At 32.2% G+C, this 25,981-nt stretch overlaps 1 protein-coding gene across 4 annotated transcripts in view; it reads right to left on the bottom strand.

Annotated features, from left to right (window-relative positions):
- LOC119612092 (disco-interacting protein 2) overlaps positions 1–25,981 on the bottom strand; it is a 291,223-nt gene that overhangs the window by 103,180 nt on the left and 162,062 nt on the right. For all 4 annotated transcript variants that reach the window (XM_037967842.1, XM_037967835.1, XM_037967819.1 and 1 more), the window contains one exon: positions 21,249–22,562. In XM_037967842.1, coding sequence (XP_037823770.1) covers positions 21,249–22,562 — 1,314 coding nt within the window. The remainder of the gene's footprint in view (positions 1–21,248; positions 22,563–25,981) is intronic.

The following is a 25,981-nucleotide window of genomic DNA, read 5'->3' as shown; positions in this document are numbered from 1 at the left end:
CCGATTGTCAGAAAAGGAGTGCTCGTCCGAAACTTTCCAATCCTGAATTTCGTTTATAAGCTCTTCTGAACATATAGTTATAACTAATACTTCTTCTCTGATTCTATGGACGAAGGTAGCTTTATTACCTAAGTTCGATGTGATCAAGTCTTTAGTATTAAGGAAATCCATAAGGGCTTGTCCCGTGCGATTGGTGTTTGTGGGAGTTGGCATCACAACCTATTACAATTTTCATATTTTTCCTTTGTGCCTCTTCGACCAGTTTCAACAGATCCGACGTTGGTGGTAGTGTCGGAGAATCGAAGGGCAAGTAAACAGATGCAAGGTATATGTTGCCACGACCTTGCTTCACCACCGTTGCATCCGATGTTGAGAGGAGAAAACATAAGCTCTTGTGACATAAGATACATGTTCTCGGGCGAGACCCTGTATCAGCGTAGAAAAGTTGGAAATTTATGTGATTTAATCCAGAAACCTTGTTACGAATCATCTAAGGTTCCTGGATTAAAGCTATATGTATATAACCTGTGTTAATTTTAGCCATCAGAGCGTTGGTAGCTGTCTCGCTCTGATGGAGGTCTATTTGGATAACCTCAATCATTGTCATCCATTTAAACAGTCTTCCAGCGAGTTAGTGATCTCATCCGCTCTCGTTGGATTTGACTCCTCCGGGTAACCTGAAGTGGCTATTGATGCAGTGGGTACCATTGATGGCACTGCGATGCCCTTATCAGGCATTTAATCGACTCTTTCCCAATTTTGGACTTCCTCCTCGCTTTTAGGATTTGACTCCTCAAAATTACCAGTACTTGCTAATGATGCTTTGGCTACCGTCTTAGGTGTTTTAGTGTCCTTATCGTGGCCGGTTTTGACATCCCTTTCAATCGGCGCCTCCCCAATTTTGGAAAGGGCAGCTGCAGGGTGCTAACACATTGGTGAGATGCCAACCTCATCAACATCACGCCCATGCTGAACTCGCAGCTCACGCTCTCTATTGGTTGTTTGCCCTTTGAAGCGATTGCATGGTCCACTATCTTATTGTTCACCAGATCTTCTACCTTACTCTGCTGGTCTATTGGAATTTTGCCTGTCGGATTACCGGCATCGTAAACTGCATAGCAGAGATCGTCCCGGTGTCTTCTGCTGGCAATTTTGGCGTAAGATGGCGGATCTTTTCCTTTTCCACTGTCTAGCCTCTCTTTCCTCGCTTTTCGGGGCTTCTTTTGAGATACCCGTACCTTCGAGTTTCATTTCACCGACGTCATCGTCTTCGGAATATCTATCTTGGCGTTGTCACCCTTACTCGCAGGATTCTGACTTGAGGTTCCTTTGAGTGAAGTATGGCTTGGCTTCGACTGTGTATTAGAAGACGGGGAGCTCTTTTTCTTCTTAGGTTTATTCTCAGTTGTCAACGCTTCGGGAGACCTGATCCTCTTTGCCTCAGATCTTGTGAGAGAGTCCAATTTTTCCTTTGGAGTGTCGTTGGATTGACTAACTATGATTTCCAGAAGCATCTTTTTTAACTTCCTCCTCTGTGCTCCAGATAGTCTTTTCTCCATTTGCTCTACTTCATCCTTTTTGGGATTTGCTATAATGGTGTTGTTATTATCATCTGAGGATTCAGAGTCGGAACCCTCACCTATATTTAAAGGCTGAGGTAGCTAAGAGCTCTCTCCGAGTACATCCTTCTCTTTCACCCATATGTTTTTGCTAATGGCATGCTGTACACTTGACGCATTGTCCGCCATGGAGGCCAAGGTACCCACCTCCGTAGTAGTATTTTGCTCACGATTGCAGGATGACGACGACACGTTACTCGCGAGTGGATCAACACTTGCCGCCGGTTCTGGGTTATATAGGCCCTATACCGTAACTTTCATTTTTTTATTTTTATTTTCCATGTTGTTTTTTTTTCAGTTTTTTGGTCCGCGGGAAATATAGTATTCCCAGGTGGTGGACAATCTGCCCTCCCTTAGCTTGAGTCAAACTAAAACTGTGGGAGGACAGATGGTCCATCACCACCCCCTATCCGCCACCCGGGGACGCGCTCGGTAGGAAAAATGGGAAAACTCACCCGAGAAAAATGGTAAATAATGACCTTTGACTATTTGGCATTGAATTATTAAATTGTTCATTTGTTTTTATTTTTCAGGACGAAAAAAAGAAGCGGTTTTCCCTTTGGTAGTAAAGTACCCTTGTATCCATGTTAAGTATGGTAGTTATATTATAAATAATACTATTTACATCAACGTAACAACAAAATGTATTTATTTTTAATATATACATCGCTGTACGTAAGCGTGGTAGATTTACCAAAAATATAAACAGCTGATCGATATACCGCCATTAACATAAAGTGAAAAATATAAAGCAAAAATAAAACAAGTAAGAGTGTTATATTCAGCTATGCCGAATCTTATAAACCCACCATCAAATCACTGCCATATAAATAAACTTTGATATTTTGAATATTTTATTATTATATATAGATATTAATAAGAACATCAGTGTAATATTTGAAAGAGGTCCATTAATGGGGGTTTAACTATTGACAGTGCTCTTTCGAATTAAAAATATTGATTTATATAAGGAGTAGGATATATACATATGTATATGGACCAATTCTCATAAAAGTCGGTAGGAAGATTTCAGTTCCTTATTTATTTCAAATTTCATAGGTCTACTTGTATTTTTAAGCCAGTAATGAGCATTAAAGTCATTTTCTTAAAGGAACCTTATACGGGGTTAGGGTTAATTATGGACCGATCCTCATAAAATATGGTAGATTTTAGCTTTAGCTGGTTTATGTCGAATTGCATTGCGGTATCGTATTTTTCGCGTTGTAGTCATTTTCTGAATTTATATGTGGTGGGGTTATTATAGACTGATGCTCATAAAAATTGGTAGAGATTTCGGTTCCTATAGAAATTATCAGTGTTTCATCGCTGTATTCGCATTTTTAAGCCAGTAATGAGCGTTAAAGTAATTTTCTGATGGGGACCTTAAATGAAGGGTAGGGTCAATTATGGGTCGATCCCCACAAAATTTTGTAGAGTGATGTTAGCTCATACAAAACTAGTTTATGTCGAATTTCATAGATCTACTAGTATTTTTAAGCCAGTAGTGAGTTTTAAAGTCATTTTCTTAAAGGGCCTATATGGGTGTAGGGTCAATTACAGACCGATACTCTTAAAATTTTGTAGAACGATCTTGGTTCATACAAGTCATGTTTACATCGAATTTCATCACTTTACTCGTTTTTTAGGCAAGTAATGAACGTTATATATCAATTAAGGCCTGATCCACATAAAATTTAGTAGAGAGATTTTCATCGCTATAATCGTAATTTTAAGCCAGTAATGAGCGTTTAAGTAATTTTATGGAGGGGACCTTAAATGGGGGTAGAGTCAATTATGAACCGATCCACATAAAATTTGTTGGAAACGTTCCTAAGATACTTACTTTTGTCAAATCTCATTGCTATAATCCTATTTTTACACCAATAATGAGCGTTTAAATCATTTTCTGAAGGGGACCTTATATGGGGGGTAGTGTCAATTATGGACCGATCCACATAAAATTTGGTGGAGAAATATTGGCTGGCATGAAACTTATATGTGTCGATTTTCATCGCTATATTCGTATTTTTAAGCCAGTAATCAGCATTACAGTCATTTTCAAAAGGGGACCATATATGGGGGTAGGGCCAATTGTGGTCCCATGTCCGCCATAAGTCAGTATTTTACTTCGGAAGTAAAAAAACGGACTTATGCAAATTGTTGTGGCATTTGCTTCATAAACAACGAATTTGTATATATTTGAAGCTTTTTACACAATATTCCGTGGGGGGGGGGGGGGTTACATTTGTATAGGGGCTATGTGAAATAATTGACCGAATTTGCCAATTTTCAATACCAAACATTTCTGATCAATCAGAAATTTCATCTCAATATTTCTTTTTTGTGGACGCTATCGTGCCAACAACAGACAGACGGACGGACATATGTAGCAAGATCGTCTTAGAATCTTATGAGGTCCCAGAAGATATACATATACTTTATGGGATTTGTGAACAATATTTCGATGTGTTACACACGGAATGACAAAATCAATGTACCCCCCATCTTTTTTGATGGTGGGTATAAAAAGTGAAAAAATAAGGCGTGGTCAAAAATAAATGTTCATGGAATATCTCAACAAGAAATATCAAAAATAAGAAGCAGTTTCTCAAAAAAGCCGAGTTCATTGTTTATTTTAGGAAAATATTTTTTTTGTTGATACTGGACGCGTATATTTTATTGGGTCGTCCGGCAGCGGAAAAGCAATAGCCGCGGGATGGTCTAATGCAGTTTTTTCATTGAAATTACAAATTTGGAGACAGAGTATAGACATCTTTTTTGCTTAATACACCTCAACAAAAACAAAGAAAACAAATTAAGATGTCTCCTGGCAATTGGATTTTAAGAAAAGGCAAGAATGTCTAAAGCAAATGGTAACATAAAGAATGTTGTAAAAACTTAATAACTGATAAAATCTAGTTGTGTTAAGATATTTCGAAATTCTTTCATGGATTTTGTGATAATCTTTAAAACTTTACATTAAATTTAATTTTTGGGTAATAATAAAAGCTGTTTTTCCTGGTTTACAATAAACAACTCACACTTTCTATAAAAAAGTCGGTGTAAATATAATAGAGTATTAAATATACTACCAAGAGTGAAAAATACATAAAAAACATAAAACATATATGGGTGTCTTTATTTAGGCCGTCTAAGTCCAGAAAAAAATATTTAAAAATATCTAGGACGCCAAATCTTTTAGTAACAGTAGGACCTATCCAGATGGAAAAATATTTTTTGCATCGACTTAATTTTATTTTGGATTGACTTAAATTTTTCTGCATCGTTTAACCGTGATTACCTCTATTATCCGTGATTATAAGCAAAATTCTTTTTTTTAACAACCATGCACAATTAAAACAAATCGAAAAAGGGAATTCCCTTGGAACGAAAATAAATATTAAATTCTTGAATTATTTAGTTTTTATATACACTCCCGCTCACTTAAATAGGTTCACCATTTTGTTTACATTCAAATTAATTTTTTTGCAAAAAATAATGGACTAATTAGTAATATTAAAATTTTAAATAAAAACATGATGTCTTAAGTATCACTAGTGAGACAAAAATTAGCGCAATACCTAATAGCGGATTTTTAATAATTTTTTTTCCAAAATTCTACGTTTTTTAGCTATATTTTTTTGGCTCACATGATTAGGTTCAATCAGAATAAAATCAGTTTACTGCTGGCAGTGAGTGAAATCCATTCATATTCTAGTTTCTGTGAATATAGACAATATATTTTTTAACAAATAGGTTGCGGTAAGCCAATAACTAAAGAATAAAATGACAAAATTCAAGCGTTTTTGGAAACTGTCCAAAATCAAAGGAATTCGGCAAAAAAAATTGGGCAAATTCAGAATTTTATTCGCAATTTTATGAGAAAACAGTTTGAATATTAATAAAACATAAATGGAACTACATATAGAGTCAAAACAAAAGCGGTCAAAAGAGATTTCATAAAATTTGCCTCCAAGTCAAGTGATTCTGTAGCAAAAATTAGAGAAAAAGTGGGTGTTACAGCAAGCCTAGCTACAGAAAAACTAATTGTAAGAAGGGCCAAGGCTTTAGAAATATTAAAAAATTAATAATAGCCACTCCAATTGCCACTCGTAAAGAGAAATCCTCTTCAGTTTGCACGTGAACACATGGTTATAAAAAGCTATATCAACATCTTATTTTTTCGGATGAAAAAATGTTTAATTTAGAAGGTCCAGATCGATATAATCGTTATTTTTATGATTTTTGAAAAGAAGAGTTCTACCTGAGTCGTTTGCATAGCTGTGGAGGATGTGAGATGTAGTGGGGGGCAATTTCGTATTATGAAACATGTGAGCTTAAATTTCTTTCATCTAGTAATAATTGTAATAATTGTAATGCCATACTGGAAACAGATTTTTTCACATTTTCGGATATCTTTGAGCCATTGCCGTGGATATTTCAAAAATATAATGCCCCGATCCATACCGCCAAGGCTGTGAAAGGGTGGATTCGAAGCCAGAATGTAAAAATTTTGGAGTGGCCTCCATAATCTTCTCACTTATTTATTATTGAAAAGGTTTCGGATATTCTTTCTCGTAATGTGTATAGGTCGGGCAGACAGTATGACACAAAAGAAGCCTAAATTGAAGGAACTAAAAAGGCTTGGACCGAAATTTCCTTGTCATTACTTAAGAATCTTAATAATTATTTTTCACCTCGAATTTTCGAAGTTTTCTCAAGTAACGGCGGATATGTTTCTTACTAAATATTTTCTAAAACATTGTAAAGATGATGAACCTATTCAAATGAGCCAAAAAAATATAGCTAAAAAACGTAGTGTTTTAGAAAAAAATTATTAAAAATCGGTTATTAAGTATTGCACTAATGTTTGCCTATTTAGTGATACATAAGAGATTATGCTATTATTTAAAATGTTAATATAACCAATTAGTCCATTATTTTTTGCAAAAAATTTGAATGTAAACAAAACAGTGAACCTATTTAAGTGAGCGGGAGTGTAAATACTAGCTATACCCAGTGTGCTTTGCTACCCTAAAAACAGTATAAATAAAAACGCAAAATTTAAGGATTTGAGGATAGTTTCTCAGATATAAAAATTTTTGTATTTAATTCATATGAAAGGTTCCAAGAACCCAAAATGAATGTGCTCACATTTTACTTCCAACTGTTCACTTTTATGTCAATTTTAAGATTCTACCTCCAATAGTTTCTAGATAAATGAATTTTTGTTTGCTAGTCCGCCAATTTATTACCCAAATGTTAAAATGAATGTCAAAGTTCTTCGTGCAAAATTTGAGGATTCTAGATCTAATAGTTTCCCAGATAAACGAATTTTTTATTTAATTCATATGGGAAGTGCCACGGCAACTATTGCTAGTCCGCCAATTTTTTGTCCTGAGTATTCATGTTGATACTAATGTGGCTCCGTAAAATTAGAGGACTCTAGCTGTTATATTTTCTCAGATATACTAATTTAAGATTTTCCTTATATGGGAGGGGCCATGCCCACTATAGCTAGTTCGCCCATATTATCCCCATATCTTCATCTGAAATTTTCACATGAAATTTTAAAATAAAAAGTAGCCTATAGTTCCCCCAAAATGTTCACATAGTTGTTAAAGAGCTTCGTGCAAAATTTTAAGATTCCGGCTCCAATAGTTTCCCAAATAAACGATTTTTATACACTCCACCACTATCAATGGTGATAGAGGGTATACATATATAACTTTGTCATTCCGTGTGTAACACCTAGAAATATTCATTTGGCACCCAACAAAGTATATATATTCTTGATCCTTATGAAATTCTGACTCGATTTAGCTATGTAGGTCTGTCCGTCCGTCTGTCTGTGTAAAACACGCTCACGTTAAAACGAAGCCATAGAAATTTTCGAAATTCACCCAAAACATTCTTTATCCGGTACAGTTTGGTATTGAAAATCAGTAAAATCGGTTCACGACGTAATAAGTTATCAGTAAAAATTTCAGACTACCTCGAAAAAATAAAGTTTCTTTCCCAATTCTTAAGTAGTTTTCTCAGAAACTACCAAAGATATTTCGATGAATTTTGCCAAACATTATTTTTTTTGTGCCAGGGATCAAGTATGTTCAAACTCATGATATTTGATCCAATATTTCCCATAGCCGCCATACAAAGGTGAATATTCCCGGAAATTAGTTTATCGTTAATAACTCCCTCAAATATATTGGTATCAACACAAAATTTTGTACATACAAATATAATATGAATAGAAATCATACTACCAACGTAGATCGCAGTCGGTCCACAATTGGTCATAGCTCCCATATAAGGTCCACCTCCAAAAATCACCTAAACGCACATATTTCATTGATAAATAAAGCTTTTGTGATAAAATTAGAGCTGAATTAGTGTTTATAAAAACCCGACTTTTGGAAAAACCGGTTTTTCGGTTAACCGAAAATTTACCATTTCTAGAAAACCGGTTTGTTGGTTAACCGAGTATAAAAAACCGGTTAACCGAAATGTTTGGAAATCTTTAAAATATTATAATATTTAGTTGAGAAATGTCATTTTGCGAAATATTATGAATTACTTAATAAGATATTTGCACTTTTTAGTATAGATATGTACATTAATATATCATAAGAAAATAAACTTATATAGATCTGAAGATATTATTGATTCGTTAGGTATATGGAAGTTGCCATAGGAGGGATAAATTGACCTTTGAATATATAATCCATCTATATCAATAGCAAAAATTATGTCCAGAACTATCAAGCATAAAGAGTGTTCAGGCTCGAGACGATTCATCGGGAACGGAAGTAGACGACGACTGTCTCGACATAGACAGCTACGCCTGTGGTTGTTCAAATTACTGTGAATGACGCTTAGAAATATTGACAGGTGTCATTCTTACTTCCTGTCAATCAACCTAAGCGCCATTACAGTTTGTGAAAAACCCCAGCAGCATAAGTTCTCGGACGGCAACAACAATCCTTATGTTTCGATAAATAAAGTCCGTTTTGAGAACGTTTGAGAAACTTCTAGATTTTTATTATACTCACGCAGTAAACAAGTAAGTGCATCCTGAATTTTATCATCAATGTTATTTATCTGTCTTAATAAACAACAAATTTCTTCATATAATGGTTGGAATTTGTTTAAATAGTTAATTTTTTATTGGTTCAAATGCCAACTTTTTACTAATTTCCTGATTGTCTGAAATTGTAAATCTCCATTTTATATACATAACATTTGTTTAACAATCTTAGGTCTGGTTTCATATGCACAAACGGAAAATAATGTTTAGAATTATCTATCCAAAATTTTTAAAAATCGCAATAAAAAATCAAAGAAAACATACAATTTTGTACCAAAAATTAGATTTAATTAGATTAACCGAAAACCAATGTTTTAAAAAACGCGGTTTTCGAAAACCGAAATATGCGGTAAAAACCGGTTTTTCGGTTAACCGGTTTATAAACACTAAGCTGAATATGTTTTGTGTACATACAAATCATTCTACCAAATTTCTTTTCGGATCGGTCCATTATTAGTCGTAGCTCCCATATAAGGCCCACTTCCAAAAATCACTTAAACGCTCATATTTCATTGTCAAATAAAGGTATCTTGATAAAATTCGACACAAATATGTTTCGTCTATATATGAATTACTCTGCGATATTTTTTTCGGAGAGGACCATAATTGGTCATAGCACCCATATAATGTCCATTTCCGAAAATCACTTAAACGCATATGTTTCATTGATAAATAAAGCTATCGGTATAAAGTTCAACAAGTATATGTTTTGTGTACATATAAATCATAATACAAATTTTTCCCCGGACCGGTCCATTATTGGTCATAGCTCCCATATAAGGCCCTCTTCCGAAAATCATTTAAACTAACATATTTCATTGTCAAATAAAGCTATCTTCACAAACATGTTTTGTGTACATACATATGAATCACTCTACGAAAATTTTCTGGAGAGGCCCGTAATTGGTCATAACTCCTATATAAAGTCCACTTCCGAAAATCACTTAAACGCATATATATTATTAATTAATAAATCTATTGGAGTAATATTCGACTTGGATTTCTTTTTTTGCATATAAATCATTATACGAAATTTTTTCTTGATCGGTCCATATTTGGTCACAACTCCCATATAAGGATCATTTTCGAAAATTACTTAAACGCACATTGAAATCAAAGTCATCGGGATAAAATTCGACATAAATGAGTATTTTGTATATATAAATCGTTATACGGAATTTCACTTCTGAAAATCATTTAATACCACTTAATTCATTATTAAATGATTATATCCAGATAATATTCGACATGAGTATGTTTGTGTATAGATAAATCATTATATTAAAATGTTTGCAACTGGCCTATTAATATAAATTTTTATGAACCTAATTAAAATTAGTTCCAAATATGCATAAATGTTAGTACCCTCACTACGGAAACAAAAATGTTGTCAAGATATCTAAAAATTAGATAGTTAAATGAGTTGTAATAAAAAGTAGCTTGCTGGTGGAGGGTAAGATTCGGCATAGCCGAATATAGCTCTCTAACTTGTTTATATTTAATTCATATGGGAGGTTCCACGATCCCTATTGCTCAGATATACTAAAACCTTAAATTAGTATATCTGAGAAAATATAACAGCTAGATTCATCCAATTTTTCGAAGCCACTTTAGTATCAACATGAATATTTAGGACAAAAAATTAGCGGACTAGCAATAGGGGGCGTGGCACCTCCCATATAAATTAAATATAAACAAGTTAGAGTGCTATATTCGGCTATGCCGAATCTTACCCTCCACCAGCAAGCTACTTTTTATTACTCATTTAACTATCTAATTTTTATATAGCTTGACAACATTTTTGTTTCCGTAGTGAGGGTACTAACATTTATGCATATTTGGAACTAATTTTAATTAGGTTCATAAAGTTTTATATTAATAGGCCAGTTGCAAACATTTTAATATAATGATTTATCTATACACAAACATACTCATGTCGAATATTATCTGGATATAATCATTTAATAATGAATTACGTGGTATTAAGTGATTTTCAGAAGTGAAATTCCGTATAACGATTTATATATACAAGATACTCATTTATGTCGAATTTTATCCCGATGACTTTGATTTCAATGTGCGTTTAAGTAATTTTCGAAAATGATCCTTATATGGGAGTTGTGACCAATTATGGACCGATCAAGAAAAAATTTCGTATAATGATTTATATGCAAAAAAAATCCAAGTCGAATATTACTCCAATAGATTTATTAATTAATAATATATATGCGTTTAAGTGATTTTCGGAAGTGGACTTTATATAGGAGTTATGACCAATTACGGGCCTCTCCAGAAAAATTTCGTAGAGTGATTCATATGTATGTACACAAAACATATTTATGTCGAATTTTATCAAGATAGCTTTATTTGACAATGAAATATGTGAGTTTAAATGATTTTCCGAAGAGGTCCTTATATGGGAGCTATGACCAATAATTGACCGGTCCGGGGAAAAATTTGTATTATGATTTATATGTACACAAAACATATACTAGTTGAACTTTATACCGATAGCTTTATTTATCAATGAAACATATGCGTTTAAGTGATTTTCGGAAGTGGACGTTATATGGGAGCTATGACCAATTATGTTCCTATCCGACAAAAATATCGCAGAGTAATTCATATATAGACGAAACATATTTGTGTCGAATTTTATCAAGATACCTTTATTTGACAATGAAATATGTGCGTTTAAGTGATTTTCGGAAGTGGGCCTTATATGGACCGATCCGAAAAGAAATTTGGTAGAATGATTTGTATGTACACAAAACATATTCCGCTTAGTGTTTATAAACCGGTTAACCGGTTAACCGAAAAACCGGTTAAAACATTGGTTTTCGGTTAACCGGGTTATCCGGTTTGTAAGTCTCGGTTAACCGGTTTCAAAAAAATCTAATTTTTGGTACAAAATTGTATGTTTTCTTTGATTTTTTTATTGTGATTTTTAAAAATTTTGGATAGATAATTCTAAACATTATTTTCCGTTTGTGCATATGAAACCAGACCTAAGATTGTTAAACAAATGTTATGTATATAAAATGGAGATTTACAATTTCAGACAATCAGGAAATTAGTAAAAAGTTGGCATTTGAACCAATAAAAAATTAACTATTTAAACAAATTCCAACCATTATATGAAGAAATTTGTTGTTTATTAAGACAGATAAATAACATTGATGATAAAATTCAGGATGCACTTACTTGTTTACTGCGTGAGTATAATAAAAATCTAGAAGTTTCTCAAACGTTCTCAAAACGGACTTTATTTATCGAAACATAAGGATTGTTGTTGCCGTCCAAGAACTTATGCTGCTGGGGTTTTTTACAAACTGTAATGGCGCTTAGGTTGATTGACAGGAAGTAAGAATGACACCTGTCAATATTTCTAAGCGTCATTCACAGTAATTTGAACAACCACAGGCGTAGCGGTCTATGTCGAGACAGTCGTCGTCTACTTCCGTTCCCGATGAATCGTCTCGAGCCTGAACACTCTTTATGCTTGATAGTTCTGGACATAATTTTTGCTATTGATATAGATGGATTATATATTCAAAGGTCAATTTATCCCTCCTATGGCAACTTCCATATACCTAACGAATCAATAATATCTTCAGATCTATATAAGTTTATTTTCTTATGATATATTAATGTACATATCTATACTAAAAAGTGCAAATATCTTATTAAGTAATTCATAATATTTCGCAAAATGACATTTCTCAACTAAATATTATAATATTTTAAAGATTTCCAAACATTTCGGTTAACCGGTTTTTTATACTCGGTTAACCAACAAACCGGTTTTCTAGAAATGGTAAATTTTCGGTTAACCGAAAAACCGGTTTTTCCAAAAGTCGGTTTTTTATAAACACTAATTCAGCTCTAATTTTATCACAAAAGCTTTATTTATCAATGAAATATGTGCGTTTAGGTGATTTTTGGAGGTGGACCTTATATGGGAGCTATGACCAATTGTGGACCGACTGCGATCTACGTTGGTAGTATGATTTCTATTCATATTATATTTGTATGTACAAAATTTTGTGTTGATACCGATATATTTGAGGGAGTTATTAACGATAAACTAATTTCCGGGAATATTCACCTTGGTATGGGGGCTATGGGAAATATTGGATCAAATATCATGAGTTTGAACATACTTGATCCCTGGCACAAAAAAAAATAATGTTTGGCAAAATTCATCGAAATATCTTTGGTAGTTTCTGAGAAAACTACTTAAGAATTGGGAAAGAAACTTTATTTTTTCGAGGTAGTCTGAAATTTTTACTGATAACTTATTACGTCGTGAACCGATTTTACTGATTTTCAATACCAAACTGTACCGGATAAAGAATGTTTTGGGTGAATTTCGAAAATTTCTATGGCTTCGTTTTAACGTGAGCGTGTTTTACACAGACAGACGGACGGACAGACCTACATAGCTAAATCGAGTCAGAATTTCATAAGGATCAAGAATATATATACTTTGTTGGGTGCCAAATGAATATTTCTAGGTGTTACACACGTTACACACCATTGATAGTGGTGGAGTGTATAAAAATCGTTTATTTGGGAAACTATTGGAGCCGGAATCTTAAAATTTTGCACGAAGCTCTTTAACAACTATGTGAACATTTTGGGGGAACTATAGGCTACTTTTTATTTTAAAATTTCATGTGAAAATTTCACATGAACATATGTGGATAATATGGGCGAACTAGCTATAGTGGACATGGCCCCTCCCATATAAGGAAATTAGTATATCTGAGAAAATATAAGAGCTATATATATATATATATATATATATATATATATATATATATATATATATATATATATATATATATATATATATATATATATATATATATATGGACCGGAAGCATTCTATATACAATTATCCCGGTTAATTGTATATAAACCCCAAAAAGGGACATTTCAGGTACTGCGCAAAAATATTTTTTTAAGAACTTTTTTAGAATCCTTGAACACGTGTTTTATTGCCCATTAATTAACCCATTATGCAGGTAGTGGTTATATGGAATATTTAACATTATATTTTTTGGATAATTATGTTGTAAATCTTCCTGTGTAAGCGCTTAAAATGTTCAAAGAAAAACAGTTGATCAATTCAAATTAAAAAAATAATTTATATCTGTATAATCAAGGCATATCAATTAAATACATATAGGAAATGTTTGATAGATTCCCATCGACAATATATTTTGTCATTACACGCATGGAACAAAGAATTCCATCGAGTATTTACCATTATCAAGTCGTCCAAAACTGCTGTCAATACAGGACTACAGAGAAATACTGAGGATATACCGAAGGAACCTCAATTTATCAGCTCCAAAAATTAACAACGAACTCAGGACAGTCCTGTGAATAAAAATTAGTGTCGAAATTGTGCGCAAAGTACTAGGGAGCAATAATTCGCATGGTCAAGTACCAAGGTGGAAACCGCTCATATCGAAGTTAATCGATGTTAAGTGTCTTGACTCCGCTATTAGACTCATAAGTTAGAATATTGGATTCTGGAAGGAGGTTATCTTCGACGATGAGAACAAATATAATATTTTTGGCTCAGATGGTCGTCAAATGATATGGCGTAAGCTTGGAGATTCCTTGGAATTATCTAACTTAAAACTAACTGTAAAGGACCCAAGTTGCTCTGTCATATTTTAGGGTTCTGCGTCCATCCTCGGTGTTGGACTGCTAAAATTTATTACTGTAATTATAGACTAGAAGGTCTACTTGTCAATTTTAGAGCAGAATTTGCATGCTAGTACCACCAAAATGGGGCTACAACCCATTCAATTTATTTTTCAACAGAAAAACGTTCCAAAATACACGACCTGGTACGTGAAAATGTTGATCATTTACAACACTACGTATCTTCTTTCACCAAATTTTCAATGGAGTTAATGTCTGGACTTAAACTCCATTGAAAATTTGTGGTTATATTTACAAGAACAACTTTTAAATCACTCATTATCCTCCAAAACCAACATACGGTTGCTTTGCATGAAGAATGGGACATAATAACGCCAGAACTATTCCATAAGTTTTTAGGTCCCGCGACGCTTGGAAGTTGTTTTTAAAAACAACGGCTACTATACGAAATATTAATTTCATTTTAATCATTTATTTTTACTTCCTAATGCTAATCTAAATATGATGTATACAAAAAATTCGAATACTTTTGTGAAGCTATTTTTTGCACTTTTTTAAAAAAAAAAAAGGTAAATTAGTTTAAGTAAATATTTTTTTTTACATTTTTTAAAATGTTATATAAAATTTAAGGACTGTCTGGACTACATAATAAATTTATTTATTTATTTTTTCCACAAAATCTATTATAAAATGATGTCTGTTTTCATAATACATTAAATTCGAATATTTATGAGAGACACTGTATATTCAAATCCGTAAGTTTTTTATTATGGAATAAATTGTTTATATTTTCGAAATTATTTTTTTTTTAATTTTTTATAAATATTTTCGATTTTTTTTTTAAAGTAGCAACAATTTCCAAAAATTTGGTAAAAAATAAAATGAACTGGTAAAAAGTGGGTAAAGGAAGTCCTAAATTTTATATTATTGAATTTTTTTCTGAGTTGCTGAAGGTTAAAGCAAAATTAAAACCTGTTAGTTAATCATCGGACATAGCCCTTTCCAAAAATATATGTTTCATTTCATTAGCAAAGTATTAATTTGTAAACTAGTGTTATCCATTTAATAATTTCATCCTTTATATCAGCGATGATTTTTGTTTACTTTCACTTGTATTTGGTTTTGTTCTAGTCAAAAAAGTATTGTCCAATATTTTCTCACGCAGATTTCCTTATTTGTCAAAAAATAAAATAAAAAGAAAAAAATTGTAAAATTGTATCATGGTGTAATAACGTAATCGAAAAATGAATATTGAGATGTTGCTATTATTATTTGAACGGTAACTGAATAAATGAATGTGTATTAATTTGTTTGAAGTCTATAGAAGGCTAAACCGCTGAAACGATTTTCTTGTGTATTTCGGTATGTCAAATATGAACTATAGATTACTATTTAACCATTTATTTCGATATTTTAAGGAGCCAAGGCGCCACGCCTTCATACAAAGTAAGTATAAAGTTGTACATCTCAAAACTGAAACAGCTAGAGTTCTCAAATTTTGTATGGATAACACTCTATAACATATAATACACTACTGGCAACATACCGGTTATCTCTCTCAAATTTCTATATTAACAGTTATTGTGACTTATCGGGATATGTAAACTGTTGTATACATTCTATTCTTTCTAAGTCCAAAAAAGCCTTTCTTCTTGTTTTAAATTTTGAGATCTAATCAGTTAAATTTGTTTGTAGCTTGAAGACTACGTTATGTTAAAAGAGAATAGTTTATCTTAAATACTCCAAAAAAATAGCCAATGGAGTCTAATTTTTGAAGATCCAGAACGACGACCATCTATTGTATAGTACAATTCCTAAGAATTTTTACGTTAAGTTGTGTTTTTTTACAGAAAAATTTAAAAGTTTTTTGCCATTTTAGGTCATTGTTGACTGTAGGGTACAAACTTTTTTGTGGAATTACTCCTCTTTTACACAAAATATTATAATTTAATAAAATAAGTATTTTATTAAATTTCTTCTACAATTCGAATTTGTAGAAAAGAGTTATAGATGGATAACTTTGACATCAGGATCAACATTTTGGGAAGAATGGGCGGCCTGCTTATAATAGATGTGGTATTTCCCATATAAATAATATAAATACATATATCTTGGCCTAAATAACCCAGTACCGGCGCGAATGCTGATCTGCTCGCGATTCATGTGCCGTCGTCATCCTGCGATCGTGAGCAAAATACTACTACGGAGGTGGGTACCTTGGCCTCCGTGACGGACAATGCGTCAAGTGTATAGCATGCCGTTGGTAAAAACATAGGGGTGAAAGATATGGATGTACGCGGAGAGAGTTCTCAGCTACCTCAGACTTTAAAGATAGGCGAGGGTTTCGACTATGAATCCTCAGATGATAATAATAACAAAACCATTACAGCGAATCCCAAAAAGGATGAAATAGACCAAATGGTGAAAGAGATGAGTGATAGCATAGCTAAAGTACCTATTACCAAAGTATATTAATAAAGTAGCGACATCTCTTGTTGTACAACAACATCTACAACAACCACATGTATTTTGTTTTTGGAATAATTTAAGATTGTGTCAAAATAAAATTTCCTTGAACAACAATGTGAACAAAACATAAATAAAAAATATTACTTTTAAGTTAAAAATATTAACGATTTAATTATATTATTATATATTATACAATTTATTACACTTTTAAACTACTTTAAAACCACTTTTAATTCACTTTTTCAACTTTTCACAAATTTTAACAAATAGCAAAACACAATTTAAAAATGGCGACGTAAACAATGTTAACAATTTTCAAAACAAACTTTGACAATTTGCTTCATTTATCTAGTTTAAAAAAAATAGTCAGCTGTTCAAGTGATGCTACTTTATTAATTTATTTTGCCTATTACTAAAAAGGGCTTTCTGGGGCACAGAGGAGGAAGTTGAAGAAGATGCTTCAGGAAATTATAGTGTGTCAATCTCATGACACTCCAAATGAAAAATCGGATTCTCTCTCAATATCTGAGGCGAAGAGGATCAGGTCTCCCCAGGAGTTGACAACTGAGAATAAACCTAAAAAGAAAAAGAGCTTAAAACGGTCCATATTTTGTAACACACAGTTTAAAAAACTCTTGCTGCAACAATGAAAGTGGTCTTTCTCCTAAAAATTCAACAGTGCATTTTTTAAGTTGTTATAGCTAGTTAGTTATAAAAAATATCTTGGTGCAGAATTTGTTTGTAAAATTTAATCTCACGTTAGTATCTCATAACTTTTCACCTCCTTAGTTAAAGGTTAACAGGCGCAAAATATTGCAAAACAATCAATACTGCTCAAAAATATAGCTCACCTTGTATTAAGTTTGTATTTCTTTTTTATTATTTAAATAATATTAGGTAGCAAAACATGATTGATGGCAAATTCAAGAACAAAGTCCAGTTTATGTAATACCTATCACAATTCAGTCTAAAAAGGCTGAATTAGGACTTTTTATACAAAACTAACCTTAAGATAGTGCTTCTTAAAAGTTGAAACAAAATTGAAACATTTTAATAAATTTCGTAAAATTGCAACTACTTTCCTTAGTGGTGTTTCAGTTAGCTTTTCAAAAAGTATAAATTCTACATCTAAATCTTCTTAAAAATTGTTCGATAACTTAAAAATAAAAACATACATTTTTCAAAAAAAAAAAAAAAAAAATCGCATTTTTTGCTACATATTTTATATTTTTAGAAAGATGATTTTGTATAGATTACAATTAATTTATACGAAGTTTCAAAACTTAAAAACGTGTAGCACATTTTATGTAAAAACTGAATAAAACCCATTTTTCTCTTTTAAACTAATTATTTTATTTTTTTTTTTTTTTCCAAAAAAAGTTTATATTTCAAAACGACTGCGCGGAAAAAAGTATATGAAATAAACTTCATATTATTTTAATTGAGAAATGCCACATTATTTTTTGGATTTGCAAAAGCTGCACCGTCTTATTACGAACTTCGCTTATAACGAACAAATTTTAAAATTCATCCGCAGTTCATTACAAGCGAGTCGATTACACCATATAAAAAAATGGGAAAAAGTGTCTCACATGAGCAAGAACATAGCGCTTATTTACGACTGGAAACAGGATTTTTTGAACTGAGGGCTACAAAACATACGTCATTGTTTAGGTAGGTTTTAAGTTTTCACGAATATTAGATAAATAAATATTAAACTTAAATTTAGATTTATCAAATCCCTTGATTTGTTTAATAAAATATAATTAAACATTTAAAGCCATTTTTTTCAATATGTAATCAGATGAAAAGGAGAATCCCAACCGTTTCCAATGGAAGTCGTGTTAACATGAAAAAGCAAAAATGTTCTTGAAAGTTTAAATTCTTGAAAATTCTTCAAGTTTTTTGATATTTTTTCTAAAAACTTTAAAATGTAGAGAAAATTATATTCACTTGCACATTATCAAATTGCATGTTTTGTACATATTAAATATTTGGATTAGAAACACTTTTTATTTACCAAGAAATGGTAAAAATATTAATAAATAACAGGAGTTATAAGATTTAAATATTGTCTTTTTTAGAATTGTTAAGATTGTCCCGTTCTATCTGATACCCATGTTCAAATAGTAGGACGACTATAAATATTTAACAACATTTGTTTTAATAATTTATATATCTCAAATTTTAAAGACTTTCAAAAAGTACAATCGATCAGAAGATGAAAAACTAAGTATGCAGTTTTACAACAACCAAAAATTTTAAATAAAAAAACTTTTTGATTGAAAATGGTACATGAAATTCAAAAGGACGTAACAAAAATTTAGTCATTTCCAAAAGTCAAATAGTCTTTAAAAGCAATATAATAGCCTACTATTCAATAGTACTAACCATAGAAAAATAAATAGAACTGAGACTGAGAATAAGAAATATTACTCTCTCACATGTACAGGTTCTGTGTGAATTTAATACAATTGTATGAGTATTTTTATTTTTGTTTACATAAAATAACAACAACATGAAAGTACAAAATGTATCCGAATACATCATACCCTACCACATTGCGAGTAAGTAGCACTAAGTTATTTAGTATTTTTTAATGTAGAAGTTATATTCAAGAGATTGATGTTTGCTTAATTAATGAATGTATAACAATATATAGTCAAAATTTCGTATATATAAAATTTGTTGAGTCGAATTTTATAAATACCCTATTCTTGTATAGCATGTACCGCTTACAAAAAAGTTCAATAGGCTAATTTATGGACGGATTACATCATTACATCGACGCAGGTGTTACAAACTTTAAGACATAAACAAAATGCCGTTCCCATTAGTGTGGTGTAGGGTGTATTTTGACTGAATTTGGGCTGCTTTGAAATTAACAATAATCGTTCATATCATGCGTTAATTTTAGCATTAGCACAATTCCTTTGGCAAAATAGCCCCTGCTGCTGCAATAAACACTGCTAAAAGTTATGTTTTTCCTATAAAATTATTGAAAACATTTTCAGAAAAAAACAAATTTTTCAATCGTTTTTATTTTTTTAATATAATTTTCAAGTGTCAATATTGACTCAACCCAGCAAACACAAAGAGTTTATTTAAAATTAAGAATAATTTTTAATGAAGATCTTTCTTACATTGGTCAACTGATATTGAATAAAAATGGCTAATTCAAAACATTATTTCATAAAATATCAAAATAAAACAACAAAAATATAAAAACTTTTTAAACGAAAGAGTTTGTGTTTGTTGGGTTGCATATTTTTCAACTAATACATTCTCACGACTTAGGTTTTTGACAGCAGACTTAGGTTTTGTCATACTCAGTTTCAGTTCTATGTATACCTTTTCTATGGTACTAACCAAAGAATATAAAGAAATTGGGGCTTGTCAGTTGGTACGTAAAGGACTTGTCATTCGGTACCTAACTCTAAGTATGTATTGGTAGAATTTTTGTATTAGTAATGGAGCTCCAACCACTTTCACCACACTTTCCAAACATACATACTTGCATAAAATCGTACATAAAAAATTTAAGGAAAAATAAATAACATTTAAATTTCTACATTCGCATATTTTTTAATTTATTTTGCCCACATCTAATCAGTAAACATTTAATAAATATATTTTTCGGACTTAAAATCTCTTTTTTTGCACAAAAAATAAGTTTATTTTAAATAATTTTTTCATTTTCAATACCAAAATATACAACTTTGTTTTGTCAATTTTAATTTCAACACACAAAAATTAATTGTCAAAAAAATTAAAAAAATATTTTTTTAGTTTGTGAAAAATAAAAATATTTCGGATTGTTAAATGCTATAAAATTGTGTAAAAAATTAAAAAATAGTTATGTGCTTGTGAAAAAACGTCGTTCAAGTCCTATTATCCCGGTATTTTCGCGAAAAAGTTTTGAAGTATTGTGAGAGAATTGAGTTCTCACAAGTGTGTTGAATTTACACAGAACTCGTCTGTGAAGAGAAGGAAATGTTATTGTTGTAAAACAATGTCATAGTCCAACTTCTTATTATTCTTTGGTACTAACCTTGGTGCATATTTCATCCAAATCGATTCTTTGAGTTGGGTCACTTGACACGAAATTATCTTATATAAAATCATGTTTGTTTTTGTCAAAATTTGGTAGGTAAAATAATTATTTAACGGCAAAGCTAATAATAAATATTTCATTATCACGCGGACATCGTACATAAAAAGTGATTTTAAATTGAAACGCATGCAAACATCAGCAAAAAAGCAAATACCCCATATACATAATGATTTTTTTATAAGATTAATACGATTTTGTTTGTGTGTATAAATTTGTATGTATTCGTGTGTCATAATGTAGTTATTTAAATGATAAAGGTTAATAATATATAATTTACCTTGATGAATTTCTCTAGGTTTTGGCAAATTTGTTACACATGTATGAGGACACATCAGAACATTTGCGGGATGCAAAGTACCATCTAAAAATCTTCGCCGTGCCTCGCAAAGATTTATTCCTCCCAGTGGGGTCTTAGGTAAATGATTTGGAGGAACCAGTGCTAAGCAGTAAATTCCGACTTGATGTATTGAATCCACAGCTTGCAAAACTCTTGACATCCACTGAAAACTTTCTTCTTCTGAACAGTCAGGTCGTTGTTCTGCTATTACACAAACTCGTTCATCTCTTAACACTTTTATGCTAAACACTGCTATTCTTCCTCTATAAATAAAGCGCATCGGTTCTACAGCGAGAACGGTTGCGATTATATCGTCGGCATTATGTTTACGGCCAGTTACAGTCATTAACCCATCACGTGAACCACATACGAATACAAGTCCACCAGGACCTAAAAATCCTAAAAGGCCGGAACGGACATAATATTCATCACTAACTGGTTTTAGTTTTCCAATGACACCATCCTTTTCGGGTTCAGGCTCCTCTAAAAGAGGCTGCACCTTAAATGTGGTATTTGTTAAACCTTCTAAACCAAAATAACTGGAGCCAGTTGATCCACTCGTAACACATATTTCTCCAACTTGATCTGTTTTACAGAGAACTGGATTACCATCAGATCTCACTACTACCATTGTTGCCGTAGGCATTACTTGTCCACAATCCTGAAGTGTTAGAGATGTTAAAGAATCCTCACTATCCACTCGTACAACACCGTGCGAAAGAGCTGCCATGGAGAGTACACCTCTTCCGGTTGCAGACTGATTAAAACCACTTGAAGATCTGCCAGGACGACGAAGAGATACCGTAAAAACTTCTGAACTACTAGCACAAGGACAAATAGCATCTGCTCTCAATCCTTTTGATTGAAAAACGTTTAAAAACTGATCACACGACGACAGCGACCAAGGGTTTGCTCCATCAGCTACTAAAAGCATTCGCAGTGATGATAGCGATATATCCTTGTGATCTTTTGTTGCTAAGAGACCCCAATGTAAGTCTCGGCTTTTGACTAGACAGCATGATGCCCTGTGCTTTGTAATTAACTGCATCCAAGAGGATGGCCTAAGTTTCATTAGTGCGTACGGTATAAACAATACATGCATCCCATTTAATACTGAAGTGAAAACAGCATGCCAAAGGCCAACTTCGCGTTTAAAATCTAAAACACATACCATTGTTTCACCTTCTGTGTAGTGACATGCCATAGTAAGAGCTCGGCAGTGATTCATCATTGCTAATCTTGTAACGCTTACCCCTGTAATTAAAATAATACAAAAAAGAACATTTGAATTTTAAGGTTTTTAAATGTTTTAATACTTTTAAAACAATCTTTTCGTATTTTTTGTTATGAAAACATTTACTGCCTTAAGCTTGGTATTCTGTTCAAAATTTCACGTGAAATTTTTAAAAACTTCATACAAAAAAAATTGTAATGAAAATTTTACGGAAAAATGTTGCTGAATTAGTACTCTGTTTGTATTTTTTAAAAACATGTGAAATGTTTCTAACAACATTTTTTTTTTCATTTGTATGAAATAATATAGGCTCTAGTTAGTTTACGTGAAATTTAAAATAAATGTTTATTAAAGGTCATTAGTTGTTGGAAACCATATGCTGTCTAATATCCATTATATATTACGTGATATTTCATAATTTAGATGCAATTTTCATTCATAAAAAGTTTTTTACAAAAAAAAATTACAAAAATAATTTTTCTTTTTATTTTATTTTTCAACTTAAATTTGTCAAACAAAACATAAACATTTGGTTTTGTTTACTTATATAAGCGATAAAAACGACAAATTTTTTTAAATCCCTAGGTAGATAACACTTTTATTCATATCCATAACACATTTATTCATATCCACTAGATTCCCTGGTGTAACTCTTATATTTTTCGATAATTCCATAACAATTTTCAGGGAATTGAGCTTCGGTCCTCATGATTTTTGCAGTTCTTTAGCAATAGTAAGCCACTTTAGTAGCCCTGGTTAACGAATATTCCCAACCGTATGATGTCATACACAATTTTTCAATAGTTTTTAATTGTTCACTGACTGAATTGGTATTTCACGGTACGGGAGGAGTCTATTTATACATTATTTCAATTTTATATATTTGAACTTATTTTTACCAAAATCCGAATAAAGCTGCAAAATAACATAATTACTCCATTCGGTTGCTTGCCTAAGTACCGTCTTTTGTAGAACTGAACTTGGTGTACACTATATTTTGACGCTCACAGTACATATATGTACAGTTAATCACAAAAATAAGTATACAGAAATACATGATCCGTCTAGTTGTCCTATGTAATGCAGGCATGGATCATGTTTCTTATTTTTGAAAACAACGTGGTCCATAGCCAGCATTACATGTTGCGGATCATGTACTCCCATAATTTTTGCTTCCGATTTTTGCATTATTAATTTTATTTTTCTAGCAATCAATATAATATTGTTTAAATTTTGACGGTTCCCCTGTTCTGTATTTTACTGTAAAAAATACCCAGCAGTTCGACGGGACAGTCCCGAACTAACCAATTGACATACCACTTATGGTGGCCCCTAGCCACACGACTACCCAAGTGACCTACCTTTTTAACATGGGCTTGTCCTACGAGGAAGTCAATCGTCACTCTACACTCTACAATGAGACTGTCAAGGGGTAGTCAAAAGTAGTCAATGGATGGTAATCTCCAAATGGGTTCTTGGGAGTCAGTCACATTACTAGCTTTTTTAGTAGTTACATACTTTACTAGATATTGACTTATCCTAGGGGAAAGCCAAGTGTCCCCAAGTAGCTTGTCCAATGGACAGGTATTGCATTAGGGTTAAATAACCGGTCCGTCGAAGTATAACCCTAAAAACTTATGAAAAATAAAAAAAAAACAATTAAAAACAATACTTTTATTTCTAGATTAAATAGATATTGAAATAAATATTATTAATATTGCTGCTCATTTGTATCTTCAGTAAAATCGGACTTTTAAACTTTGGAATTCATTAATACACATAAATGACTCTGAAAGAATAGAATTTGTTATATTAAGGAAAGATTATTTTTTCCGTAATCTCTGCTAAAGATTTTTGTTCTAACTCATTTTAAATGAATTCAGTCTTCCAAATTATAAATATTTCTTATTTAAATTTCATAATTAAAATTTCACTCGTTTATTTAAATTTCACTCGTTTACCTAGGGTACCTAAAGTGACGACTGTCCTCCCTCTCATTTACGAAGAGTACGTTGGTGACGAATAACCCAATATATATAAATTAGGATCAACCATGTGGTTACACATTAGTGTAAATGTATACATCATATGTATGTACCCAGCAGTTCGACACCCAGCACTTCGACGGGACAATTCCGAACTAACCACTTGGCTTACCACTTATGGTGGCCCCAGGTGACCAACCATTTTAACATGGGCTTGTCCTACGAGGAAGTCAATCGTCAATCTACAGTCTACAAAGAAACTGTCAAAAGGTAGTCAAAAGTAATCAATGGATGGTAATCTCCAAATGGGTTCTTGGGAGTCAGTCACATTACTAGCTCTTTTACTAATTACTTTACTAGCTATTGATGTGTCCTAGGGGTAAGTCAAGTGCCCCCAAGTAGCTTGTCCAATGGACAGGTATTGCAGTAGGGTTAAATAACCGGTCCATCGAACTATAACTCTTAAAACTTAAGAAAAATAAAAAAACACTTTTAAAAAAATACTTTTATTTCTAAATTAAATAGATATCTTCAGTAAAATCGGACTTTTAAACATTTTTTCCGTAATCTCTGTTTTGATTTTATCTAAGTTTAAAGTTCATATTTCTCCCATTTTCATTATTCCTTTACTAAAATTAGTTTATAATATCAACAACAACATATAAAAAAAATCAGAGTTGGACCATGAAGGGAACCATAGAAAATTAAATTTTAGTAAACTTATCTATTTTACTACTGTACAAATTTTACAATTTTTTATTTTAATTTTTGATAAATCAAATAAAATTTGAAAATTTCTAGTAGAGTATCCGCTAACAAAAATTAGAATAGAAAGGGAATTAAAATCAGAAATTAAAGAAAAAACAAACATGGAAAATAAAAATAAAAAGTTACAGTGCAGGGCCTAAATAACCCAGTACCGGCGGCAAGTGTTGAACTATAGTACTCGCGAGTCACGTGTCGTCATCCTGGAATCGTGAGCAAAATACTATTACGAAGCTGGGTACCTTTGCCTCCGTGGCGGACAATGCGTCAAGTGTACAGCATGCCATTGGCAAAAGCATAGGGGTGAAAGAGAAGGATGTACTCGGAGAGAGCTCTTAGCTACCTCAGCCTTTAAATATAGGTGAGGGTTCCGACTCTGAATCCTCAGGTGATAATAACAACACCATTATAGCAAATCCCAAAAAGGATGAAGTAGAGCAAATATTGAAACAGATGAGTGATAGCGCAGCTAAACTAACTATTACTAAGAAAAGACTATCTGGAGCACAGAGGAGGAAGTTAAAAAAGATGCTTCAGGAAATCAAAGTTAGTCAATCCAACGACACTCCAAAGGAAAAAATCGGACTCTCTCACAAGATCTGAGGCAAAGAGGATCAGGTCTCCCGTTTGACAACTGAGAATAAACCTAAGAAGAAAAAGAGCTCCCCGTCTTCTAATACACAGTCGAA

This window comes from Lucilia sericata, unplaced genomic scaffold (assembly GCF_015586225.1).
Source record: "Lucilia sericata isolate MDLA Ls3-8-SP2 unplaced genomic scaffold, ASM1558622v1 Contig000033F_arrow, whole genome shotgun sequence".
Classification (NCBI taxonomy): Eukaryota; Metazoa; Arthropoda; class Insecta; order Diptera; family Calliphoridae; genus Lucilia; species Lucilia sericata.
The sequence above is the reverse complement of the archived record's forward strand: the minus strand, read 5'-3'. Positions and strand labels throughout refer to the sequence as shown.